The sequence below is a fragment of the Hyperolius riggenbachi genome, chromosome 7 (genome assembly GCF_040937935.1).
Source record: "Hyperolius riggenbachi isolate aHypRig1 chromosome 7, aHypRig1.pri, whole genome shotgun sequence".
Taxonomy (NCBI): domain Eukaryota; kingdom Metazoa; phylum Chordata; class Amphibia; order Anura; family Hyperoliidae; genus Hyperolius; species Hyperolius riggenbachi.
In genome coordinates, this window is record NC_090652.1 from 50,611,463 (window position 1) to 50,638,769 (window position 27,307).

General features: G+C 47.6%; 1 protein-coding gene across 1 annotated transcript in view; it reads right to left on the minus strand.

Annotated features, from left to right (window-relative positions):
* The window catches only part of LOC137526014 (uncharacterized), a 178,783-nt gene that overhangs the window by 73,912 nt on the left and 77,564 nt on the right, over nt 1–27,307 (minus strand). The window contains exon 2 of the mRNA XM_068247224.1: nt 9,144–9,391. Within this exon, the coding sequence (XP_068103325.1) occupies nt 9,144–9,391 (248 nt within the window). The remainder of the gene's footprint in view (nt 1–9,143; nt 9,392–27,307) is intronic.

Genomic DNA, 27,307 nt, shown 5'->3' on the forward strand with positions numbered 1-27,307 from the left:
ACGGCTGCAGTCACTGGGCTGAAGACCGAGCTCACAGTGAGGGCAGGCTGGTCAATGGGGTCACCGTCACCTCAAGCGGTGGTGGAGGCCTGCTACGGACCGGAGTGCTGGTGGTGGTGGCACTGGTCTCGCTGCTGCTGGAGGCCTGGCTGGAAACGGTGGCTTCCTGCTCCACCATCAGTTCCACCACAGCCTGCGCCTGACTCTCCTTAATGGGCCGGGGGCGACAACCCGTCTCAAAGATGGGCGCAACGCGCTGCTGTTGCGCCTCTGCTCCCTCCTCCAAAACTATGCGGTCAGTGGTTGGCGGTGGACCAGTCACAGACCTGCTGCTGCTGCTGCTGGCAGTGGCTGCTGCAATGGCGCTGCCTCGTCCTCTACCTCTGCCAGTCATTTTGCACTTATATACGAATAAACAAATGTGTAGAAAACGGCGGGAAAGGGTGTAAACTTTAATAAAGTCTGGGTTGGTGGTGGTGGTGAGTGACTGACTGGTGGTAAGTGTCAACAAAAAATGTAGTTGTAGTAGTAGTAGTAGTAGCAGCAGCAGCAGCAGCAGCAGCAGCAGCAGCAGTATACAGACAACACAGTATTAGTTACACAGTAACTAATGAAAAAAATTAAATGAAGGGGTGGGAGGTAGTAGTAGTGGAAGACTACCACCTACCTAGTAGTAGTACGGTTGTACGCGCAGGTAGTAACTATTAAACGCCTGCTGTACTAAACAGTAAACAATATAACTAACTGCCAGACAGTGGGTGACCAATTACAGTTGGTCGGTCACACACGGTCAGACGCAATCAATAGGGTGCGCCGGCAAATGTCAGTCACACAGCAGGTGACAACAAGGGATGCTGGCCTGCGAATGTAACAATTTACTACAGAAAGGTAATAAATCACACAGTAACAAATGAAAAAAATTAAATGAAGGGGTGGGTGGTGGTAGTAGTAGTGGAAGACTACCACCTACCTAGTAGTAGTATGATTGTACGCGCAGGTAGTAACTATTAAACGCCTGCTGTACTAAACAGTAAACAATATAACTAACTGCCAGACAGTGGGTGACCAATTACAGTCGGTCGGTCACACACGGTCCGACGCAATCAACAGGGTGGGCCGGCAAATGTCAGTCACACAGCAGGTGACAACAAGGGATGCTGGCCTGTACACAGTCAATCCGTAACTAACTAGTATTAACTAACAGTACTGAAGCTATAAACTAACAGACTACAGCAAACAGCAGCAGTACAATTTAACTAAACTACTATAGTACACAACTAACTAGAATCCCTAACCTACCTAAGCTAGCACTAGGCTAAGGCTGCCCTAGGCTAGCAGGCTTAGCTTGCACACAGACTAACACTAGCCTAGCACAGTATACAGTACACACTACACTAGCTGACTACAAACAATCAAATTACTATCTATCTATATAACAGTACAATGAATGTGTTTAGGAAGCAAAACGCTAGGTTTAGCACAGAATACACTTGATCAGACACGCAGCACAGCACTGGAGATGCTCTCAGTACCGGCTCAGTCACACAAGTGCGTAGCTCCGCAAAATGGCCGTCGCCTTATATAGAGGAGGGGAGGGCCAGGCTCCCCTCCTCTGATTGGTTGCTACCGTTGCCAGGGACTCGGCAGGAGGAATTCTGATTGGCCCGCGTCACTCCCGAATCCCGAAGCCGAACCCAACGCGTCATCCGGCCAAATTCAAATGCGCACATTCGGCCGCCTTCGGCTTCGGGTCCGGAGCATTCGGCTTCGGCTTCAACTTCGGGAACGCTGAAATTTACCTGAATAATTCGGGTAAATTCGCATTCGGGAGTCCTGGAGAGCAAGCCTGGGTATGACACCGGTTGTCTTGAATTCATTAAATACCCGGGAGAGGTAGGGTACTATGTTGTGCATACGAGCTTTATAAAATTAATTTGAGTAACCATCTGGTCCCGGTGCTTTACCTGATGGGGTTGTTCTGATAATGTTAGCGATTTCTTGGGGAGATATTTCTTGATTTAATAATAGTAGTTGGGAACTAGTCAATGAGGGTAATTTTAGGGTAGATAAAAAGTGTTTTATGTTGCTTCGGGAGGGTTGGGGAGTATCTAGGTCTGACTGCAGATTATATAGGTCCTGATAGTACTCACTGAATATGTCCACTATTTCTCTTGGATTAGTAGTTTTAATGCCCGTTTTAGGATTAGTGATACTCTGTATCTTAGATTTAACTTGGTGGCCTTTGATTTTTTTGGCTAGATAGGAGCTAGCCTTATTATTTTGTGAGTAATATAGGAGTGTCGCTCTATGTAAATTATAATCATACTGCTGGAGTAATAGCAGCCTTAATTTATGTCTAAGTGAGAATAGTTCTCGTTCTTGTGCCTGGGATAGAGATTTTTTTATGCGCTGCTTCCAGTTCAGAGATTTTTTTTAGGAGGTCAGATACTTCTGTTTGGTACTTCTTTTTGCATGCTGAGCCCATTTTTATAAATATATCCCGCATATAGGCCTTATATGCGCACCATAGTGACGCACTGCTGGTTTCAGACCCCATATTACATTGGAAAAAATTATCGCTTTGCTCTTTTATATATTGTTGGTTGTGCTCTCCAACAAGGAGGGAATTGTTGAGCTTCCAAGTTCTCTGACAGGGAACTACTACTCCTGTAAGCAAGGATATGTGAGTGGGAGAGTGATCCGACCAGGTGATGGTACCTATAGTCGCATTGTTGATTTTTTGTAGGGTGATACCGTTTGTGAGTAAAAAGTCAATTCGTGCGTATGAATTATGGACTTTAGAATAAAAGGTGTAGTCCTTCTCAGACCCATGTAGCGCCCTCCAGGGGTCATATAAGTATTCACTTGTTAAAAGTTTCTGTAGTGAGGGTGACTTCCTGGGTGGGAATTTAGAAGAGTCCAGTTCATTGATTATACATGAATTAAAATCTCCTCCATATATTGTTATACCCATTTTTATAGAGTTCACCATTTTAAACATGCGTCTCATAAATTTCAAGTGACCTGTGTTGGGGGCATAAAGATTCACCAAGGTATATACATGACCATCTATAACGCAAACTATTATGATAAATCTACCTTGAGGGACGTGCACTGTTTTATGGACTGTTAAGTCCAATCTCCTATGTATGGCGATAAAGACTCCTCTTTTTTTCTTAGGGAAGGAGCTGCAATAGATATGGGGATAGTCCGGGTGATGGCATAGCTTTTGATGCTTTTCGATTAAGTGCGTCTCCTGAGCAAAGAAGACATCTGAGTCAGCTAATTTAGCTTCCTTCCATACCAGGGAACGTTTAAATGGTGTGTTTAGCCCCTTGGTGTTCAATAAGGATATCTTAAGTGACATCTGTTACTAAGTAGTGAAGCTTGTGGGTAATACGCAGGGAACTATACAAGAGAAACATATTATTTTTGGAGCATGGCATGAGAGAAAAACATATAACAAACCATAAAACATTAAAAGTTTGTGCAAACAGAGCAGTACTAACCCCTGCAGCGTCTGCGACTTCTGGTGAGGCACGAAGGCCACATGAAGCAACTTTATTGCTCCGCATGGGTTACCTCCGAAACAGTTTGACCAACAGAGTGGTGCAATTCTAAGGACGTGAGAGAGAGCTGGTATTCCTCCGAGCTACTGGAAATGCCCATTTCTGATTCCACAGAAATTCTGATTTTCACCAATGCCAATTTTCCAATTTCTGAAAGAGTATTTTATTTGTCATTTTTTGCATCACAGAATACAAAAAAATACCGAAAAAATAGGAATCGGAAAATGGCAATTCAGAAATTGGAAAAACGGAATCTTGCAATTGCTCTAAAATTACTGTGATTTTTGCTGACCATGAACCCCCCCCAGGGCGTCATCGGCCCCTACCTCCTCCTGGGGCACCAGAGAAGGGGGAAGACCTTCTTGTACATGGATTAGACAAGGACTCTGGGGGGGGGGGGGGGGGAGGCTTGGTCACCCCTTTCCTCCAGAGGCCCCCATACCATGGACCATGCAGATTGGTAGCGCTCAGGATGTGAAGCCCCTCGTGGCCGGGGCTCCACATACTGGCTATCCCAGCCTGCATAGGGGAAAAGGGGTTAAAGAGGTTTAAGAGGGGGACAGTGTAGGACTGGGAGGTGGAAAAGCTGAGGAAATCCACCTGCTGGCCGAGCAGCAGAAACCCTGTGTTATCACTCCCAATAGAAACTTGCAGCAAGTCCTCACTGTGAGCAGCAACACCTGATTACTGCTGCTTGGCCAGCAAGTGGATTTACTCAGCTTTACCAGCTCCCAGTCCGACACTGGAGGGGGACCCCACATATTATTTTTTAATTTCCCACACTCTGAACATAAAAAAAAAATTACATTTATATACATGTTGACACATTAACTGCCATTTTACCGCATTTAAATATAGACTTTTTTCCTCTAATTTTAAAATTAATTTTTTCAAAAACGACAAGGTCTTCTTGAAAACAATTTTTCATCTTATTTCCCCTGTCCTCCTTAATATACCCTGCAAATGTGATGTTTCTAGCATGTACAGGGGCTTTGCTCTCTATCTCTCTCTCTATCTCTATCTCTCTCTATATATAAATCTCTCTCTCTCTCTCTCTCTCTCTATCTATCTATCTATCTATCTATCTATCTATCTATCTATCTATCTATCTATCTATCTATATATATACTCGTAATTTCAAATACAACACATAATTTTGACTCGTAATTGAATTTGAATCGAACTGCAATTCCATTTGAAATTGTAATTACAGTCGAATCGAAAGTGCATGAAGTCGTAATCGAAACCATTTAAAGTTGAAACGCGGCCTAAAGAAGAGTGGCAATCTGTTAACTCAAAGGCTGACATGTGGTACAAACTAATGGAGGAAACAGAGGGCTATAAAAACCAATTGCTTCAAAAAAATGAGATATGAGGGGGGGAGGGGTTAGTCAGTCATTCTGGGAAAGTAAACAGAAGGTGTTTGCTGATTATTTTCTTAAACTATATTCCAGGGAGACCCCAACACTAACGGCATGCACACCTTTCTCAGATCACTTTCAGTGCCTTTGATGGAAGAAGAGAGGGACCTGTTCAATGCTGCAGGCACAGTCCAAGAGGGGAAGCTAGCAATGAAATAACTGGCCAATCAAAAATCCCTGGGTGGACTCACTTCTAAGTTTTTCAAAGTACTAGTCCCACAAGTGACCGGGCCCCTGACAGCCATGTACAACAATATCTTGAAAAATACTTAATTCCCCCAGTCGGGATTAGTGGCAAACATTATATTGATCCCAAAGGAGGCTAGAGATCTCATGGAGCACAGTGCATACCGCCCTATGTACCTATTATGATGTGGTCCATGTGACCCATTCCTCAATTATATTTTACTAAACTGGCTATATAGGCATAATATTAGGGGTCATTGTTATGTGCTGGCAAGTTCTTAAATCAATGCACCCAGCAAGGTAAAAAAAAACATGCTTGGGCAGTTTCATCTACAATCAAGTTATTTTCCCCCATCCAATGGACGCTTGGGGCAGGTGAAAAGTCCATATCCCTCATCCTCCAGCAGCTTATGTTGTTATCAGATGCCAGTCCTTTAAATAGGTAAAGAGAGTCATTTTTGACCTCTTACCTATTTAGTGTAAAACACAAAACAAAAAAGAAAAACAAAAAACTTTATCAATTAAAAAAAAATCATTGTTCTTTTTTGTTCACTTGTCTCTGTCTTCATTTTTGATTTCTTCTGTTTTCTTTCCTCTACAGTCTTCATTAAAGTTTTTCTCCCCATCTGTCGCACTACCGCTGCATCTTGTTTCTCCCCATCACCCCATTAACCTCCTTAGCGGTAACCCCGTGCTACGGTCGGGGTGGAAAACCGCAGCTGAAAGCGGTAACCCCGACCTGCACAGGGGGAAGCCGCCGGAGGCTCTATGCGGAGCAATGCACGCAGTGGGAGCGTTTCTACATACCTCCCGGGGATCCCGACGTCGGACACCATTCTTCTTCCTCTCCTCCGGTGCTCTGCTTCCTTCGGGTGAGATCGCCGGCTGTCGTCATGACGACAGCCGGCAATCTCACTTTAGGATTTCAGCGCCACCCGGAGGATGGAGGGCAGACTGCTACGCTGGAGCCAGGGAGGTGAGTGATTGCTGGGGATTCTACAGCCTCTCTGCTGGTATTTTTTCATGATTTTAGGGTCTAAAAGCACATGAAACAATTGTACCGCTTTTAGACCCTAAAATCAGAAGAATCATACCGCCAGGGGGGTTAAACAGCATTCCTTGGTACCCACCCTGCATCATCGTTCCTTGATGCAACTCTGTCAAGCACACTCAGCACTGTCGCTACTTGTAACATCCTTACCTTCCAGCGGCAGGTCCCGTGACGTCTCCGTGTGGTCCGGGCGAGCGGCGGGACTTATACGCCGACATCCTATGGCGGCGTCCCCGACTTCCATCCGGGGGTGAGTCCAGATGGGCGCACGTGCAGTGCGACCAAACGCGTGCGCACAAATTACAATAAGCCTGAGGGCGCATTTCCACTTGAGCGGAAACCGCAGAGTTTCCCCGCAGACGAATAGTGCGGGGAAACTCTGCCATAGGGTGTAATGGTAACGCCGGCCGAATCGCTACCGCTAGCGATTCGGCCGGCTTTTCCATCCGAATCGGCGTGGGAGGCTGCGGATCCCATAGCCGTGCATGGCACAGCTGATGGGATTTGTCTGCTTTCCCCGCAGACCTGGAAGAGCCGGCTCGCATCTCGCAGACGCGCGCCGCTCTAGTGGAATCGCGCCCTCATAGGCTTAGGAGGAGGATCTAGTGACATCGGCAGTGATGTCACTAATGTGTCATCACTGTGGGAGTGGTTTCAGGGGAATTGCAATCTGTATATAAGGCCAGTGTTCTCAGTTGCTCACTAGCCTTGATACTAATCAGTTCGCTGGTTCTTGGCCTAGCTAGCTACTTTGATCTACATTAATATATTGTGTAGACACACACTATATATGTACTCCAGTTAGTCAGTAGTTTGTTATTTTCGTATTTGATTATTATTATTGTAATTCATTAGTAATGTCCTCCTGATATTATTGAAGTAACATCTCATTGTATATTTACCTGTGTACCGATCTCTTACTTGTTTCCTGACCTTGCTCTAGTCTAGTCCTTCTGTACCGCTGCCATCTGATTTACATTACCGACTCGGCCTGTCCCTGACTCTGTTACTGTCTGATCCTTACAATACGACTGACATCTGATATATGTGTATGTCCCTGCTCGAATTGACTACAATCTAGCTTAACGACTTGGTACCTCGATATTGCTAAAACTCGTGCACAAGTACTGACTGGTCTAAGACTACACATTGTACTGTTATTGTGTATTTATCTGTAATCTGACAGCAGATTTAAATATACTTTTTTTTGGCTGGGGCTCTCTGTATAGCATTAGTGAAACTCCAGCAAAAGCATGAATTTACCACTGAAGTTTCCTATTGGACTACACCAGGCATGGGGAAACTTGGCCCTCCAGCTGTTAAGGAACTACAAGTCCCACAATGCATTGCAGGAGTCTGACAGCCACAGTCATGCCTCATAAAGGCAAATGCATTGTGGGACTTGTAGCTCCTTAACAGCTGGAGGGCCAAGTTTGCCCATGCCTGGACTACACTAACCATTGAGATTCCTTGCTTTTAAGGATGGAAAATATTATTAAATGTTTTACTAATGGTAAGCACAACATTTGTAACAGAAAAGAGTCTCGTAGTTTTATTTTCAGTTGAAGGGCTTCATTTTTAGGACTGCATTTTAAACAGCGACCAACAGCAGCCATGACAGTCCTTTGTAAAATTTGCTTTGTTGCGCTGCAAAAAAAAAAAATTAATGAAGCTTTGAAAGAAATGTATGCTCTAAATCCATATCAACATTGTTTCCACAGAGAGATAAAAGGTTTTTTCCCCCAGCTATTTACATTTCAGGATACCAGGCTGAATTTCACAAGCTGTTTCACAAAACTCTATATTTTTTTAACACTTACTATACTGAAAAATAAAAGGAGTATAGGACAATTTCTTAGTAGGACTAGTGCTATTTGTACCTATATTTATTTCATGTCACTTGTCACATCAGGTACACTTTAAGGTGCATTATTCACATAACCAAGAATTTGCTTGGGGGAAGTTGCACATTTCCTTTTTTAACATCCAATGAAGTGTTCCCAGATTTTCTTGCAAAGGAATCAGACTAGAGAGAGTTTGCCACTAACAGCCAACAAGAATCCTCAACCTTTCATAAAGGGGGGGAGAGATAAAGGTAGAGTTGTGTTGGATTCACAATGTTAGTTAGCATATAGGGACAGTAGCATGGGATAGTTTTTAACTGTAAACATATAATTATCTCATAAGTTTATTTTTAGTTAAAGTTTGATTTAACCTCATTGATGATAATCTTGAGCAAGGTTTGGGGTTAAAAAAAAGAAATTAGGTCTAGGAGAGGTAATCCTGAGCCTGGGTCGGGGTAGCCGCTGGGAGGTATGTGCAGACAGTGCAGAGGAGTGGCATTTGTAGCTTGCCTCCCCCAGGATTTGGGTGCTCGCTGCCCATCTTTTTCTGGTGCTTGGAGGCTATTGATCCCCCGGGTGAGATCGCCATTTGTCACATGATGACAGACAGAGATTTCAGGGCTGCTCCAGATCTCTCTGCAGTATGACTTTTTCCTGCTTTTAGGGTCTATAAGCACATTAAAAAAAAAAAAAAACTTTTAGACCTTAAAATTCAGAAAGAATCATACTGCCAGGGAGGTTAAGTGATTTGGCCTGATTTGCTATAAATCTGTCTGAATTTCACCTGCTCATCCATCACACATTTTTAGCCACACCCATTCAGAAAACCAGATCCCAGAAAAAATAACCCTCAGCACAATTGTCAATAACTTTTTTGGTATGTCCAGAATTTTTAAGCCCCATGGCCATAAAAAGTGAGAAAGTAGGATTGCAACTGCCAGACAGTCAGAGAAAATCACTCCAGTGGGGATGCCGAAAGCAGTAAAATGCTCTTTACAGGTCCCAGAACTAAATATTTTAAATGTATGACAATTCCATTTATTGTACAGGTGTCATATTGTACGTTACTTACCACGTGTGGGTGTGCAGTGTCTGAGGTATTCCTCCATATCAGAGTGTAAGGATGAATACAGCAGTATGATTGGATGAAATTCCCTAATTTGCGATTCCCACTCATCTTTAAAAGCATAACTCTTAACAGATTGATGTGGGATGCCAGTTAGTTTACAGATATGATCTACCAGGCACTCCGTATCAGGGTCCATGTCCCGGCAGAAGATGGCTGTCCTTTTCTCGGGCTCCTTCGTCTCATCTCCAGCCCTGAAACAACACAGGCAGGAGCTATTAGAGCAAACCCAGGACACTACAGGCAACAGATTATGGGCATAAACACAAATTATTTTCAATGAAAACTACATATGTAAGCCATGAGTAGTGGTGCTCAGGGCCGGCCTTAGGTTTCACAGCGCCCTGAGTGAAAACCTGATTTTTGTGCCCCTCTTCACGCATGCGCGCACACATGCACTCACACACAGGCCCAGATGCAATTCACCTTTTCTCCTGAGATATCTCCTAGGACAGCGGTTCCCAACCTTTTTGACGTTGTGACACATCACGCCAAATGCTCCGATCTTTGTGATACGTCACATATGTATAATAGGAAAAATACTATTAATAACCACGAATGGAAGGAAAGAGTGCATAATCCTGAATACACTTAAAAATGAAGGCTAGAACCTTTCAGGAATATTAATAAAAACAATCAGTGGGACAGTTAGCCCCCCCCCCCCCCCCATTTAGAATGATGGCACAGCACCGACAATTTGCACCACGCGTCATAGCCACAGTGCACCCCCCCCTCCCCCCCAAAAAAAAATGTGTAGGTGCTCTCAATATAGGTTGCCAAGCATAGGTGCCCCTAGTATAAGAAGTCAGTTGAAGGTCTCCATCACCCCCATAGGTAGCCAGGCATAGGTGCCTCCAGTATAGGTAGCCATGTGTTGGTGCCCTCAGTAAAGGTAGCCAGCTATAGATGCCCCCTGTATAGGAAATCAGTTGTAGGTGCCCTCATTATAGGTAACCAGCTATTAGGCGCCCCCTTGGAAGCCGGCGCCCTGAGCGACCGCTCTGGTCGCACAGGTCAAAGGCCGGCTATGGTGGTGCTCACCACAACCTCGTGATCACGGCATAGTCGTGAATCACGTGCATTTTTTCATTATCCGACATCATGATCCGAATTTGTGATCGCCTCTCGATCAGGGATTCTGATCCGAATGCACTCGTGATTGTGGTCCAAATCGGCCTGTGATCACGGATTTAGCCATGATCACAGCCGTGATTAAAAGCACCGAAACCCGACGACTTTAGCGGTTAATAGCAAAGCCCCCTTACATGGTAGAAACACCAAAATATGCAGATATGTTAAAAAGAACAGTGGGAACAAGAGGAAATTTTTTTTTAAAAAGACCTTAAAGTTTTTGAAATTTTAAAATTTCAAAGGAAAAAAGAATACATTTAAATGCGGTAAATGACAGTTAGTTAATGAAGCAAAACCCGCCAACTTTAGTGGTTAATAGCAAAGCCCCCTTACATGGTAGAAACACCAAATTTGCAGGATACGTTAAAAAGAACAGTGGGGAAAATAATCTTTTCCTAATATATATATATATATATATATATATATATATATATATATATATAGTGGCTTGCAAAAGTATTCGGCCCCCTTGAAGTTTTCCACATTTTGTCACATTACTGCCGCAAACATGAATCAATTTTATTGGAATTCCACATAAAAGACCAATACAAAGTGGTGTACACGTAAGAAGTGGAATGAAAATCATTCATGATTCCAAACATTTTTTACAAATAAATAACTGCAAAGTTGTGTGTGCATAATTATTCAGCCCCCATTGGTGTGAGTGCAGTCAGTTGCCCACAGACATTGCCTGATGAGTGCTAATGACTAAATAGAGTGCACCTGTGTGTAATCTAATGTCAGTACAAATACAGCTGCTCTGTGAGGGTCTCAAATGTTGTCTAAGAGAATCTTGGGAGCAACAACACCATGAAGTCCAAAGAACACCGCCAGACAGGTCAGGGATAAAGTTATTAAGAAATTTAAAGCAGACTTGGGCTACAAAAAGATTTCCAAAGCCTTGAACATCCCACGGAGCACTGTTCAAGCAATCATTCAGAAATGGAAGGAGTATGGCACAACTGTAAACCTACCAAGACAAGGCTGTCCACCTAAATTCACAGGCCGAACAAGGAGAGCGCTGATCAGAAATGCAGTCAAGAGGCCCATGGTGACTCTAGATTAGCTGCAGAGATCTACAGCTCAGGTGGGGAAATCTGTCCATAGGACAACTATTAGTCGTGCACTGCACAAAGTTGGCCTTTATGGAAGAGTGGCAAGAAGAAAGCCATTGTTAACAGAAAAGCATAAGAAGTCCCGTTTGCAGTTTGCCACAAGCCATGTGGGGGACACAGCAAACATGTGGAAGAAGGTGCTCTGGTCAGATGAGACCAAAATTGAACTTTTTGGCCAAAATGCAAAACGCTATGTGTGGCGGAAAACTAACACTGCACATCACTCAGAACACACCATCCCCACTGTCTCATATGGTGGTGGCAGCATCATGCTCTGGGGGTGCTTCTCTTCAGCAGGGACAGGGAAGCTGGTCAGAGTTGATGGGAAGATGGGTGGAGCCAAATACAGGGCAATCTTGGAAGAAAACCTCTTGGAGTCTGCAAAAGACTTTAGACTGGGGCGGAGGTTCACCTTCCAGCAGGACAACGACCCTAAACATAAAGCCAGAGCAACAATGGAACGGTTTAAAACAAAACATATGCATGTGTTAGAATGGCCCAGTCAAAGTCCAGATCTAAATCCAAACGAGAATCTGTGGCAAGATCTGAAAACTGTTGTTCACCAACGCTGTCCATCTAATCTGACTGAGCTGGAGCTGTTTTGCAAAGAAGAATGGGCAATGATTTCAGTCTCTAGATGTGCAAAGCTGGTAGAGACATACCCTAAAAGATTGGCAGCTGTAATTGCAGCAAAAGGTGGTTCTATAAAGTATTGACTCAGGGGGCTGAATAATTACGCACACCCCACTTTGCGGTTATTGATTTGTAAAAAATGTTTGGAATCATGTATGATTTTCGTTCCACTTCTCACGTGTACACCACTTTGTATTGGTCTTTCACGGGGAATTCCAATAAAAAATATTCATGTTTGTGGCAGTAATGTGACAAAATGTGGAAAACTTCAAGGGGGCCAAATACTTTTGCAAGCCACTGTGTATATGTGTGTGTGTATATATATATATATATATATATATATATATATATATATATATGTATATATGTATATGTGTGTGTTCAGAGTGTGGGTAATTAAAAAAAATTAATGTGGGGTCCCCTCTCCCGAGCATATTTAACCCCTTGTCCCCTATGCAGGCTGGGATAGCCAGAGAGCCAAGCCTTCTCCTCCTTCCCGGGGCCCTTGTCCAATCCATGGACAATGGGCTCTTCTCCACCTCCGGTGCCGCAGGAGATGGTGGAGCCAACGGCTCCCTGGGGGGGGGTGCATGGTGGCATCTGGGAGACCCATTTAAGAAAAGGACTCCAGATGCCCACCCCCCACCCAGGAGAAATTAGTACAGGGGTACAAAATACCCCTTACCCATTTCCACAAAGGGTTAAATGAAATAAAAACACAACTACGAGAAAGTCCTTTAATAATCTTAATTAACCAGAAACTTACCTGTAACTTTAAAAAAATGTTCCCACGCCAATAACCTCAGAAATGTCCCACGTCAATATCCTCTAATCTTCCGATCTTCTGTTACAGTTGATTGAAGATCTCCCCGCACCACAGCCACACACGCCACTCCCCCGTGCATTGCTCTCAGCTATAGTATAGCTGAGAGCAAAAGCATCTTTAAATTTCCCTCCAAGGCTCTACATTGGATCAGGAGGATCCCCATTGGTCGATAAGGGACCAATGGAGAGCCTTGGAGGGATATTTAAAGATGCTTTGCTCTCAGCTATACTGTAATGATCCGCTCAGCTGTCTGCACAGGCAGACAGCTTTTTGACCATTACTTAAGTCTGAGGGCTGCAGGTCTCTGGAAAAGAGACCTGTCTTCGCTTTGCAAGTTTCTGAGTTGTTCTGCTGAGGAATTCGCATACACTTGTCATGCAAATTGCCTAGCTGCCTCCTTTGAGGGCTTGCAGTATAAATACCATGTTCTCCCAGAATCCTTTGCTGGTCATGATGGTTTGTTACTGCTAACTCTCCTAGAGTATCAGCCTTGCTTGTTTGCTAAAGATTATCTTAGAGTATTCCTTGGGACTGTACTAGGCATCCCTTCTAGTGCAGTCAGGTTGTATTATCTGTTTTGCCTTGTTCTGTCTCTCTTCTGTGATTGTCCTGTCGCCAGCGGCGGTCGACAGGAAATCGTTCTGTCTGTCTGGGAGTTAGGCCAGAGCTGCGGTTGCTACTGGCTGCTCCATCTGTCTGGATCGCACTTGCCCTAGTGGTAGTGGCAGTGCCTCCTTCTGTATTCTGCCTTAGGGGTGCTAACCAGAGCAGTGGTTGCTACTGGTAGCCCCATCTGTTTGCCTGTCTGGATCGTATCCGCTCTGGCGGTAGCAGCGGTGGTTCCTTCTGTGTTCTGTCTGGGAGTGTAGGCCAGAGCTGCAGTTGCTGCTGGCTACTCCTTCTCTTTGTCTTGTCTGATACGAACGCTTGCTGTAGGCTCGGTGTGGTAACCGTTTAGCAAGCGTTCGCATTCTCTATTTCGTGTTTGTGTTACATTGGTTAGTTAGGGTGGCACGCTTATCACTGGGCGCCTAACGCGCGGTGATCATGCTTAAACGCATTTGCTGTTGCGAATGAGTGCGGTGTTCGCGTTTAGTTAGCGTTTGTTATTTTCCTTATCTTCTGATTGTTGTTTGCTGTGCCTTTTGCTACTCTCGTGCTCTGTTCTGCTCGACCTTGTGTCGCTGTTGGCGATTGCATTCATACTTTTGTTTCCGCTGATGTGTGTTCGCCGTCACTGGGTAGCGACTAGATTGGTGGACACACATTCACTCTGTCCTTGTGCTCTTTCTTTTTAAGGGCTGTCCAGCCCTGCCTTGCTTCAACTCGTACAATCCCCATCTGGCATCTGTAGGTTGTGCAGAGGCGGTGCTCGTCTGCACTCCACAGCTCCATCTGCCGGTGGGAATCTCCCTCTACGGGTGCATTGCACCCAAGCTGGGTTCTACCAAATTACACGCTTGTGGAGGATTTCCGCAGTGTCAGCGCATCTTGTGCGCTGACCATGGAGATAAAAACCCACAATCGTTACATATACTAAGTATAGCTGAGAGCTCATCCTATGCGGATGCTATACTGCCATCTCCCACTGTCCTCCCCACCTGCCCACGCCTATCACCCTCACCCTGGTTAATTAAGAATATTCAAGGACTTTTGTCATTGTTGTGTTTTTATTTCATGTAACCCTCTGTGGAAATAGGTAAGAGGTACTTTGTACCCTTATACTCATGTCTCCTGGGAGGGGTATGTGCATCTGGGGGTCCTCTTCTTAAAGGGGGCTCCCAGATGCCACCATGAAACCCCCCCAGGGAGTCGTCGTCCCCACCTCCTCGTGGGGCATCGGAGGTGGGGAAGAGACAAGGGCTCTGGGGAGAAGGTAAGGTTTGGCTGCCCATCTCCCCCGGAGCCCCCCCCCATACCATAGACCATGTGGGGTGGTATAGCTCAGGGTGCAAAGCCCCAGTCAGCCGGGGCTCCGCATTCTGGCTATCCCAGCTTGCATGGGGAACAAGGGGTTAAAGATCCTCAGAAGGGGGGACCCTACGTCTTTTTTTATTTTTATTTCCCACCCTCTGAACATAAAAAAAGGTTGATGGGAGATAAAAAAACAAAAACCGATGTGGAGTCCCCCCTTTCTGGGAATTTTTAACCCTTTGACCCCCATACAGGCTGGGATAGCCAGAATGCGAAGCCATGGCCGACTGGGGCTTCACACCCTGAGCTATACCAGCATAGTTTAAGTAGAGGACCCCCAGATGCCCACCCCCCTCCCAAGAGAAATGAGTATAAGGGTACAAAGTACCCCTTACCCATTTCCACAAAGGGTTAAATGAAATAAAAACACAACAATGAGAAAAGTCCTTTAATATCCTTAATTAATCAGAAATACTTACCTGTACTGTTAAAAAAATATTCCCACGCCAATATCCTCGGAAAAGGTCACATGCCAATATCCTATATCTTGCGATCTATCTTGAAATTGATTGAAGATGAAGATCTCTGCCGCACAGCTGCTAGAGATGTAGCGAACAGTTCGCCGGCGAACGGTTCCAGGCGCACTTTGGTGGTTCGCGTTCGCAGAGAACCGGGAACTTTTTTTCAAAGTTCGGTTCGCCCATAGACTTTAATGGCTGCCGACTTTAAGGGTTAATAGCAAAGTCCCCTTACATAGTAGAAACACCAAAATTGTTGGGAATGTTAAGTGGAATAGTATACCTTATACTTTTTGAGAAAATCAATTTTAAAGTTTCAGAGTAAAATGAGCCGATTCATAAAAAAAAGAACCGATCCATTAAAAAGAACCGGATGATTCAAGAACCGTTAGTATAGCAGAGAATGCGTCCTGAGCAGGACGTGAAGCTGACGGTTCCGCTGCTGTCTCTCCCCACCTGCCTGCACCTGTCACCCTCACCTAGCCTGGCACCCAGTGCAGGTGAGGAGGTGGGGAGAGACAGCAGGAGCCGGCAGCTATGCGTCCAAAAGGACGCATTCTCTGCTATGTGGGAGGCATCGGAGATCTTCAATCAACTTAATTGAAGATCGTAACATAAGAGGATACAGTTCGTTGGATCATTTACCGTGGATATTGGCGTGGGAAAACTTTTTTAAAGGTACAGGTAAGTATTTATGGTTAATTTAGAATAATAAAATACTTTTCTCGTGGTTGTGTTTTTATTTCATTTAACCCTTTGTGGAAATGGGTAAGGGGTACTTTGTACCCCTATACTCATTTCTCCTGGGAGGGGGGTGGGCATCTGGGGTCCCCTTCTTAAAGTCCTGGGGCACCGGAGGTGGGGAAGAGCCCCTTGTCCATGGATTGGACAAGGGCTCTGGGGAGAGGGTAAGGCTTGGCTGCCCATCTCCCCCGGAGCCCCCCATACCATGGACCATGCGGGCTGGTATAGCTCAGGGTGCGAAGCCCCAGTCGGCCGGGGCTCCGCATTCTGGCTATCCCAGCCTGCATGGGGGACAAGGGGTTACAGAGGCTCGGGAGGGGGGACCCCACACCATTTTTTTTTTAGATTTCCCACACACAGCAAATTAAAAAAAAACAACATTTTTTAAAGGACTTCCGAGGCCACAAATGAGAAAAAAAGTTAAATACCTTTTCATAATCCATATCCATTGAGGACGCCATCCGCACCCTCCCGTTAATTCCGCCATGGCTCCAGCACTAATAATGGCCCTGGTCGAGTCCCGACCCCTCTGAACGGGTCGGGTTCTCAACTCATTCCCCCCTCAATATGGCCGCCACAGATTGCCGCGGCTGCGCAGTCCGCATAGACGCGATTGCGGCTGCGCAGCTCTAGCACTTCCTCCCGATGCGTCCGATGTATGCACGCATATTGATGACACGGCGGGAGGAGGGCCTGGAGCTGCGCAGCCGCAATCGCGCCTATGCAGACTGCACAGCCGTGACAATATGTGGCGGCCATATTGAGGAGGGAATGAGAACCCGACCCGTTTGGAGGGGTCAGGGCCCGACCGGGGCCGGTATTACTGCGGGAGCCATGGGGGAATGAACGGGAGGGCGCGGATGGCGTCCTCCATGGATGTGGATTATGAAAAGGTATTAAACTTTTTTCACATTTGTGATCTAGGAAGTCCGTTAAATATTGTTTCCTGCTATCTTTTTAACATATCCTGCAAATTTGGTGTTGCTAGGATGTAAGGGGCCTTTGCTATTAACTGCTAAAGTCGGCGGGTGATGATGATAACCAACCAGAATTATAGGGGTGCAAAAGTGCTGAATTCTGCCATAGGCTTCCATTAGGTTCCCTATTTCACTTTCAAAAATCTCAAATCTTTTCAAAGGGCTATAGCTCAGCAGTGGCACATTTTCTAGCATTGTAGGGACTCTTAGGGGGATCATGACTGGTGAGTTTCGGGCCCCTAGGCCAAGGAGGTCATAGCCTAGGGCAGGGGTGCCCACACTTTTTCGGCTCACGAGCTACTTTAAAATTTGCCAAGCCCAGGAGATCTACCAACATTTAGGTAGCTAGGTATACGTGCCTTCAGTATAGGTAGATAGGTATAGGGGCCTTCAGTATAGTTAGCCAGGTATAGTGTAGTTAGGTGTGGGTGCCTTCAGTATAGTTAGCCAGGTATAGTGTAGTTAGGTGTGGGTGCCTTCAGTATAGTTAGCCAGGTATAGAGTAGTTAGGTGTAGGTGCCACTCACCTCCCTCCAGTTCCAGCGGCAGTGTCTGGGGCTCCTCCTGGTCTCCCCTCCGTCGGCCGTGCTGGCTAGAGTCAGTGCAGATGCGCGGCATAGAAGAAGACTCCGGCGAGCGAAGGGGGCGGCGGGCAGCATGCGCTGACGCATTGTGCCCAGCACCGCCCCCAGCTATGACGTTGCGGCGTCCTCCATTCCCGCTGCGCCGCCCCTCTCCTCTCTGCCTCTTCCGATTGGCTAGTGGCCAACAGGGGTGCAAAAGTGGTAAAATCCCCCATAGGCTTTCATTGGGTCTCCTATTTCACGTTCCAAAATCTCACAACATTTCAAAGGGCAATTACTCAGCGGTGGCAAAACTCACCAGTTATGATCCCCCTAACAGTTCCTACAATGCTAGAAAATTTGCCACTGCTGAGCAATTGGCCTTTGAAAAGATGTGAGATTTTGGAAAGTGAAATAGGGAGCCAATGAAAGCCTATGGGGGATTTTACTACTTTTGCACCCCTGTAACTCTGGTTTGCAGAGATGTATGGACCCCATCTTTGGAGTCCAAGTCTAACAATATGTCTTCTACCTGCATGAGACATTTCGTGAGATTCAGACGTTGCTAACGGCCATGGCTGCGATTTATGTACGTCAGAACTGCCACCATTGAAATTGCCCAAATAAACAGGTTTTTGTGACCCTAGGCTATGACCTCTTCGGCCTAGGGGCCCGAAACTCACCAGTTATGACCCCCCTAACAGTTCCTACAATGCTAGAAAATTTGCCACTGCTGAGCAATTGCCCTTTGAAAAGATGTGAGATTTTGGAAAGTGAAATAGGGAGCCAATGAAAGCCTATGGGGGATTTTACTACTTTTGCACCCCTGTAACTCGGGTTTGCAGAGATGTATGGAACCCATCTTTGGAGTCCAAGTCTAACAATATGTCTTCTACCTGCATGAGACATTTTGTGAGATTCAGACGTTGCTAACGGCCATGGCTGCGATTTATGTACGTCAGAACCGCCACCATTGAAATTGCCCAAATAAACAGGTTTTTGTGGCCCTAGGCTATGACCTCTTCGGCCTAGGGGCCCGAAACTCACCAGTTATGACCCCCCTAACAGTTCCTACAATGCTAGAAAATTTGCCTCTGCTGAGCAATTGCCCTTTGAAATGGTGTGAGATTTTGGAACTGTAAATAGGAGGCCCAATGAAAGCCTATGGGGGATTTTACCAAATTTGGACCCCTGTAACTCTGGTTTGCAGAGATGTAGGGAACCCATCTTTGGAGTCCAAGTCTAACAATATGTCTTCTACCTGCATGAGACATTTCGTGAGATTCAGACGTTGCTAACGGCCATGGCTGCGATTTATGTACGTCAGAACCGCCACCATTGAAATTGCCCAAATAAACAGGTTTTTGTGGCCCTAGGCTATGACCTCTTCGGCCTAGGGGCCCGAAACTCACCAGTTATGATCCCCTAACAGTTCCTACAATGCTAGAAAATTTGCCACTGCTGAGCAATTGCCCTTTGAAAAGATGTGAGATTTTGGAAAGTGAAATAGGGAGTAGAGTTGGGCCGAACCTCCGATTTTCGGTTCGCGAACCGGGTTCGCGAACTTTCGCGAAAGGTTCGGTTCGCGTTAAAGTTCGCGAACCGCAATAGACTTCAATGGGGATGCGAACTTTGAAAAAAAAAAATAATTATGCTGGCCACAAAAGTGATGGAAAAGATGTTTCAAGGGGTCTAACACCTGGAGGGGGGGATGGCGGAGTGGGATAGATGCCAAAAGTCCCCGGGAAAAATCTGGATTTGACGCAAAGCAGCGTTTTAAGGGCAGAAATCACATTGAATGCTAAATGACAGGCCTAAAGTGCTTTCAAACATCTTGCATGTGTATACATCAATCAGGTAGTGTAATTAAGGTACTGCTTCACACTGACACACCAAACTCATCGTGTAACGCACCGCAAACAGCTGTTTGTGTAGTGACGGCCGTGCTTTACTGGTGCGCACCATGGCGAGAGTGCAGGTTTTGGTGGCTTTACAGCCCATATGGTCACCTGGCTGATGTAGCTGAATGACAGAACAGTGACTGTCCAGCTGATCAAATTTGGTCTGACCACAATGAGGCAACGACCTTATTATCGTGGGTGTGCCCCCCGAGACACTCATCTAGACGCCGGTCATTGCTCCATTGTGATACGCAAGCCCCTTCACCACGGCAAGGTAATGATCACGAAGGGGAATGGGCGCATGTACATTCCTTTTCTTTTGTTGTTGCAGCTGCCCGCAGTGCAGCCAGAAAAATTAGGCAGTCATGTACACGCACCCGAAAAATTATTACAGCGGCCGCTGCTAGCAGCGGCCTAAAAAATTCAGCAATCCGCCTGGAGTCCCGGACCCTGTTGGTGGTGGCGGAGAAGGTAGTCAAGCGGCCTGCAGGCAGACATGCTGTGTGGAGGGACTGGGAGCGACTTAGTCTTCTTGGGGCAGGTCAGGCAGCCAGTCACACGGCGTGCAGGCAGAGATGCTGTATGTGCGGGGACTGACTTAGTCTTGGGGCGGGCAGCAGCCCTCCGGGATCCATGCCTCATTCATTTTGATAAAGGTGAGGTACTTAACACTTTTGTGACTTAGGCGACTTCTCTTCTCTGTGACAATGCCTCCAGCTGCGCTGAAGGTCCTTTCTGAGAGGACGCTTGCGGCAGGGCAGGAGAGAAGTTGGATGGCAAATTGGGACAGCTCTGGCCACAGGTCAAGCCTGCGCACCCAGTAGTTCAAGGGTTCCTCATCGCTGTTCACAGCAGTGTCTACATCCACACTTAAGGCCAGGTAGTCGGCTACCTGCCGTTCCAGGCGTTGGTGGAGGGTGGATCCGGAAGGGCTACGGCGAGGCGTTGGACTAAAGAACGTCCGCATGTCCGACATCACCATGAGATCGCTGGAGCGTCCTGTCTTTGACTGCGTGGACACGGGAGGAGGATTAGTGGCAGTGGTACCTTGCTGGCGTTGTGCCGTCACATCACCCTTAAAGGCATTGTAAAGCATAGTTGACAGCTGGTTCTGCATGTGCTGCATCCTTTCCACCTTCCGGTGAGTTGGTAACAGGTCCGCCACTTTGTGCCTGTACCGAGGGTCTAGTAGTGTGGCCACCCAGTACAGCTCATTCCCCTTGAGGTTTTTTATACGGGGGTCCCTCAACAGGCAGGACAGCATAAAAGACGACATCTGCACAAAGTCGGATCCAGTACCCTCCATCTCCTCTTGCTCTTCCTCAGTGACGTCAGGTAAGTCAACCTCCTCCCCCCAGCCGCGAACAATACCACGGGAAGGTTGAGCAGCACAAGCCCCTTGCGATGCCTGCTGAGGTTGTTCTCCTGCCGCTGTCCCCTCCTCCTCCTCCTCCTCCTCCCCCAAAGAAACACCTTGCTCATCATCCTCTGAGTCTGATTCGTCTTCTGCACACGACTTCTCTTCTTCCTCCTCCTCCCCCCTCTGTGCTGCCGCAGGTGTTGAGGAAACAGCTGGGTCTGATGAAAATTGGTCCCATGCCTGTTCCTGCCGTAACGGTTCCTGGTCACGCTCATTCACAGCTTCATCCGCCACTCTATGCACAGCACGCTCCAAGAAGTAAGCGTAGGGAATTAAGTCGCTGATGGTGCCCTCACTGCGGCTCACCAGGTTGGTCACCTCCTCAAACGGCCGCATGAGCCTGCATGCATTCTCCATCAGTGTCCAGTTGTCGGGCCAGAACACCCCCATCTTCCCAGACTGTTTCATTCTACTGTAGTTGTAGAGGTAGTGGGTCACGGCTTTCTTCTGTTCTAGCAGGCGGGAGAACATGAGCAGGGTCGAGTTCCAGCGAGTCGGGCTATCGCAAATGAGGCGTCTCACCGGCATGTTGTTTTTGCGCTGAATTTCCGCAAAGCGTGCCATGGCTGTGTAAGACCGCCTCAAATGCCCACAGAACTTCCTGGCCTGCTTCAGGACATTCGCTAAGCCAGGGTACTTTGCCACAAATCTTTGAACCACTAGATTCATGACATGTGCCATGCAGGGTATGTGTGTCAGCTTCCCCATATGCAAAGCGGCAAGCAGATTGCTGCCGTTGTCGCACACCACGTTGCCTATCTCCAGGTGGTGCGGGGTCAGCCACTCATCCACCTGTTTCTTAAGAGCAGCCAGGAGAGCTGCTCCAGTGTGACTCTCCGCTTTGAGACAAGCCATGTCTAAGATGGCGTGACACCGTCGTACCTGGCATGCAGCATAGGCCCTGCGGAGCTGGGGCTGTGTAGCTGGAGAGGAGAACTGCCACTCAGCCAAGGAGGAGGAGGACAGCGAAGAGCATGTAGCAGGAGGAGAGGAGGTGGCAGGAGGCCTGCCTGCAAGCCGTGGAGGTGTCACAATTTGGTCCGCTGCGCCCTGCTTGCCATCGTTCACCACCAGGTTCACCCAATGGGCTGTGTAGGTAATGTAGCGGCCCTGCCCGTGCTTGGCAGACCAGGCATCCGTGGTCAGGTGTACCCTTGACCCAACGCTCTTCGCAAGAGATGACACCACTTGCCTCTCAACTTCACGGTGCAGTTGGGGTATGGCCTTTCTCGAAAAATAAGTGCGGCCTGGCATCTTCCACTGCGGTGTTCCGATGGCCACAAATTTACGGAAGGCCTCAGAGTCCACCAGCCGGTATGGTAACAGCTGCCGAGCTAACAGTTCCGCCACGCCAGCTGTCAGACGCCGGGCAAGGGGGTGACTGGCCGAAATTGGCTTCTTCCGCTCAAACATTTCCTTCACGGACACCTGACTGCTGCTGTGGGCAGAGGAGCAGGAACCGCTCAAGGGCAGAGGCGGAGTGGAGGAGGGTGCCTGTGAAGGTGGAAGGGAGAAAGCGGCAGAAGCAGATAATGCACCTGATGGAGGAGGAAGAGGAGAAGGAGGGTGGCTTTGCTTTTGTGTGCTGCTGCTGCTTTTGCTCAGGTGGCCATCCCATTGCTGTTTGTGCCTTTTCTCCAGGTGCCTTCGTAAGGCACTTGTCCCTACGTGAGTGTTGGCCTTTCCACGGCTCAATTTTTGTTGGCAGAGCGAACAGATGGCTTTGCTCCGATCTGAGGCACACACATTAAAAAATTTCCACACCGCTGAGCCACCCTGGGATGTGGGCACTATGGGGACCTCAGCAGCTGATGCTGAAGGGCAAGTTGGCTGGCTGTACATAGGTGGCAATACATGGTGCCGGACACTGCCACCAGCTGTTTCTGACGAAGAGCTGCCCCAGCTTCTTTCAGCAACTTCTCTCCTCCTCCTACTCTCTGACTCCCCCTCTGAACTGTCCCCCTCTTCATCTCCTCTATTGGGTACATACAGAGGATCCCTATCATCGTCATCATCGTAATCATCCTGCCCAGCTTCGCTTGCCTCAGACAAATCCAAACATGCACCAACATCAGTAGGTCCTTCATCCTCCTTACACGTTACATCCATAATGTTGCCGCGTAACTCAGACATATGAGCTGGTGAAAATTCATCTGGCTGTAACAACAATGGCTGTGCATCAGTGATTTCACCACTAAATAATTCTTGCGAAGTGTCAAATGCAGCGGAAGTGGTGCTAGTAGTAGCGCTGGTGGCTGAGCAAGATGAGGTGTTCTGTGTCGCTAAATACTCAACCACGTCCTGACAATCTTGGGAGGTGATGGGACGTGCCTTCTTCCGAGCACTGTACTGTGGGCCAGGTCCACACGAAATTACATTTACACGACCTCGCGCAGACCTGCCGGGTGGCCTTCCTCTGGCTCTGCCACTACCTCTTCCTCTACCTGTTTTGTCCATATCGGGTATGCACGGAGTGGTATATCACACTGCGTGCACTCACGTAGGTAGGTGGGTTCACTTAACTGCACAGGTATGCGCACTGATGCGGTGGGTTCACTGAACAGAACAGGTATACAGTGGCGGGTTCACAGAACAGGTATGCAGTGGCGGGTCCACTGAACAGAACAGGTATGCAGTGGCGGGTTCACTAAACAGAACAGGTATACAGTGGCGGTTCACTAAACAGAACAGGTATGCAGTGGCGGGTCCACTGAACAGAACAGGTATGCAGTGGCGGGTTCACTTAACTGCACAGGTATGCGCACTGATGCGGTGGGTCCACTGAACAGAACAGGTATGCAGTGGCGGGTTCACTAAACAGAACAGGTATGCAGTGGCGGGTCCACTGAACAGAACAGGTATGCAGTGGCGGGTTCACTAAACAGAACAGGTATGCAGTGGCGGGTCCACTGAACAGAACAGGTATGCAGTGGTGGGTTCACTAAACAGAACAGGTATGCAGTGGCGGGTCCACTGAACAGAACAGGTATGCAGTGGCGGGTTCACTAAACAGAACAGGTATACAGTGGCGGTTCACTAAACAGAACAGGTATGCAGTGGCGGGTCCACTGAACAGAACAGGTATGCAGTGGCGGGTTCACTTAACTGCACAGGTATGCGCACTGATGCGGTGGGTCCACTGAACAGAACAGGTATGCAGTGGCGGGTTCACTAAACAGAACAGGTATACAGTGGCGGTTCACTAAACAGAACAGGTATGCAGTGGCGGGTCCACTGAACAGAACAGGTATGCAGTGGCGGGTTCACTTAACTGCACAGGTATGCGCACTGATGCGGTGGGTTCACTGAACAGAACAGGTATGCAGTGGCGGGTTCACTAAACAGAACAGGTATACAGTGGCGGTTCACTAAACAGAACAGGTATGCAGTGGCGGGTCCACTGAACAGAACAGGTATGCAGTGGCGAGTTCACTTAACTGCACAGGTATGCGCACTGATGCAGTGGGTCCACTGAACAGAACAGGTATGCAGTGGCGGGTTCACTAAACAGAACAGGTATGCAGTGGCGGGTCCACTGAACAGAACAGGTATGCAGTGGCGGGTTCACTAAACAGAACAGGTATGCAGTGGCGGGTCCACTGAACAGAACAGGTATGCAGTGGTGGGTTCACTAAACAGAACAGGTATGCAGTGGCGGGTCCACTGAACAGAACAGGTATGCAGTGGCGGGTTCACTAAACAGAACAGGTATACAGTGGCGGTTCACTAAACAGAACAGGTATGCAGTGGCGGGTCCACTGAACAGAACAGGTATGCAGTGGCGGGTTCACTTAACTGCACAGGTATGCGCACTGATGCGGTGGGTCCACTGAACAGAACAGGTATGCAGTGGCGGGTTCACTAAACAGAACAGGTATACAGTGGCGGTTCACTAAACAGAACAGGTATGCAGTGGCGGGTCCACTGAACAGAACAGGTATGCAGTGGCGGGTTCACTTAACTGCACAGGTATGCGCACTGATGCGGTGGGTTCACTGAACAGAACAGGTATGCAGTGGCGGGTTCACTAAACAGAACAGGTATACAGTGGCGGTTCACTAAACAGAACAGGTATGCAGTGGCGGGTCCACTGAACAGAACAGGTATGCAGTGGCGGGTTCACTTAACTGCACAGGTATGCGCACTGATGCGGTGGGTTCACTGAACAGAACAGGTATGCAGTGGCGGGTTCACTAAACAGAACAGGTATACAGTGGCGGTTCACTAAACAGAACAGGTATGCAGTGGCGGGTCCACTGAACAGAACAGGTATGCAGTGGCGGTTCACTAAACAGAACAGGTATGCAGTGGCGGGTCCACTGAACAGAACAGGTATGCAGTGGTGGGTTCACAGCACAGGTATGCAGTGGTGGGTTCACAGCACAGGTATGCAGTGGTGGGTTCACAGCACAGGTATGCAGTGGTGGGTTCAATGAACAGGTATACAGTGGCGGGTCCACTGAACAGAACAGGTATGCAGTGGTGGGTTCACAGCACAGGTATGCAGTGGTGGGTTCAAAGCACAGGTATGCAGTGGTGGGTTCACAGAACAGGTATGCAGCCAGACAGGAACAAGCTAAGCCTAACTAATCTTTCCCTGAGAGACAGTCTGCAGCAGCTCGCCCTACTCTGACTAATGCAGGCACACGAGTGGCCGTAATGGCCGCCGCTGCCTGCCTTATATAAGGGGGGGTGGGGCTCCAGGGGCTAGTGTAGCCTAATTGGCTACACTGGGCCTGCTGACTGTGATGTAGAGGGTCAAAGTTGACCCTCCATGTGCATTATGGGGCGAACCGAACTTCCGCAAAGGTTCGCCTGCGGGACGCGAACTCGAACCACTGAAGTTCGCATGGAACCGTTCGCAGGCGAACCGTTCGGCCCAACTCTAATAGGGAGCCTAATGGAAGCCTATGGCAGAATTCAGCACTTTTACACCCCTATAATTCTGGTTGGTTATCATCACCCGCCGACTTTAGCAGTTAATAGCAAAGGCCCCTTACATCCTAGCAACACCAAATTTGCAGGATATGTTAAAAAGATAGCAGGAAACAATATTTAACCTCCCTGGCGGTAAGCCTGTGCTGAGCATGGGCTATGCCGCCGGAAGGCACCGCTCAGGCCCCCCTGGGCCAATTTGCATAATTTTTTTTTTGCTACACACAGCTAGCACTTTGCTAGCTGCATGTGCAATCCGATCGCCACCGCAATCCGTCGCGCCGCAGCCGCCCCCCCCCCCCCCCCAGACCCCGTGCGCTGCCTGGCCAATTAGTGCCAGGCAGCGCTGTGGGGTGGATCGGAGTCCCCTTTGACGTCACGACGTCGATGACGTTGGTGACGTCATCCCGCCCGTCGCCATGGCGATGGGGGAAGCCCTCCAGGAGATCCCGTTCTTTGAGGGGCTGGGGGGATTTTTTTTTTAAACGGCTTTGCTGCCCCCTGGCGGATTTTAATAAACCGCCAGGAGGGTTAAAGGACTTCCGAGGCCACAAATGTGAAAAAAGTGAAATACCTTTTCATAATCCAGATCCATGGAGGACGCCATCCGCGCCCTCCCGTTCATTCCCCCATGGCTCCCGCAGTAATAGCGGCCCCGGTCGGGTCCCGACTCCCGACCCCTCCAAACAGGTCGGGTTCTCATTCCCCACTCAATATGGCCGCCACAGATTGCCGCGGCTGCGTAGTCCGCACAGACGCGATGACACCTGCGCAGCTCTAGGGCCTCCTCCTGCCGCGTCATCATATGCGTGCATACATCGGACGCATCGGGAGGAGGACCTAGAGCTGCGCAGCCGCAATCGCATCTATGCGGAATGCGCAGCCGTGGCAATCTGTGGCAGCCATATTGATGGGGAATGAGAACCCGACGGGGCCGGTATTACTGCGGGTACCATAGCGGAATGAATGGGGGGGGGGGGGGGGGCGCAGATGGCGTCCTCCATGGATCTGGATTATGAAATGGTATTTAACTTTTTTCATACTTGTGGCCTCGTAAGTCCTTTAAATTTTTATATATATATATATATATATATATATATATATATATATATATATATATATATATATATATATATATATATATATATATGGGGCTTTTAGGACCAATGCAGTCCCTTACACACTCCAATGAGTTCTGGGTCACCATGAGCTTGCTGGTTAGTCTGTGCACATATATATATATATATATATATATATATATATGTGTGTATGTGTATGTGTATGTGTATATGTATATATGTATATATGTATATATGTGTATATATATATATATGTATATATATATATATATATATATATATATATATATATATATATATGTTTATATATATATATATATATATTTTTTATTATTTTTATGTGCTGAGTGTGGG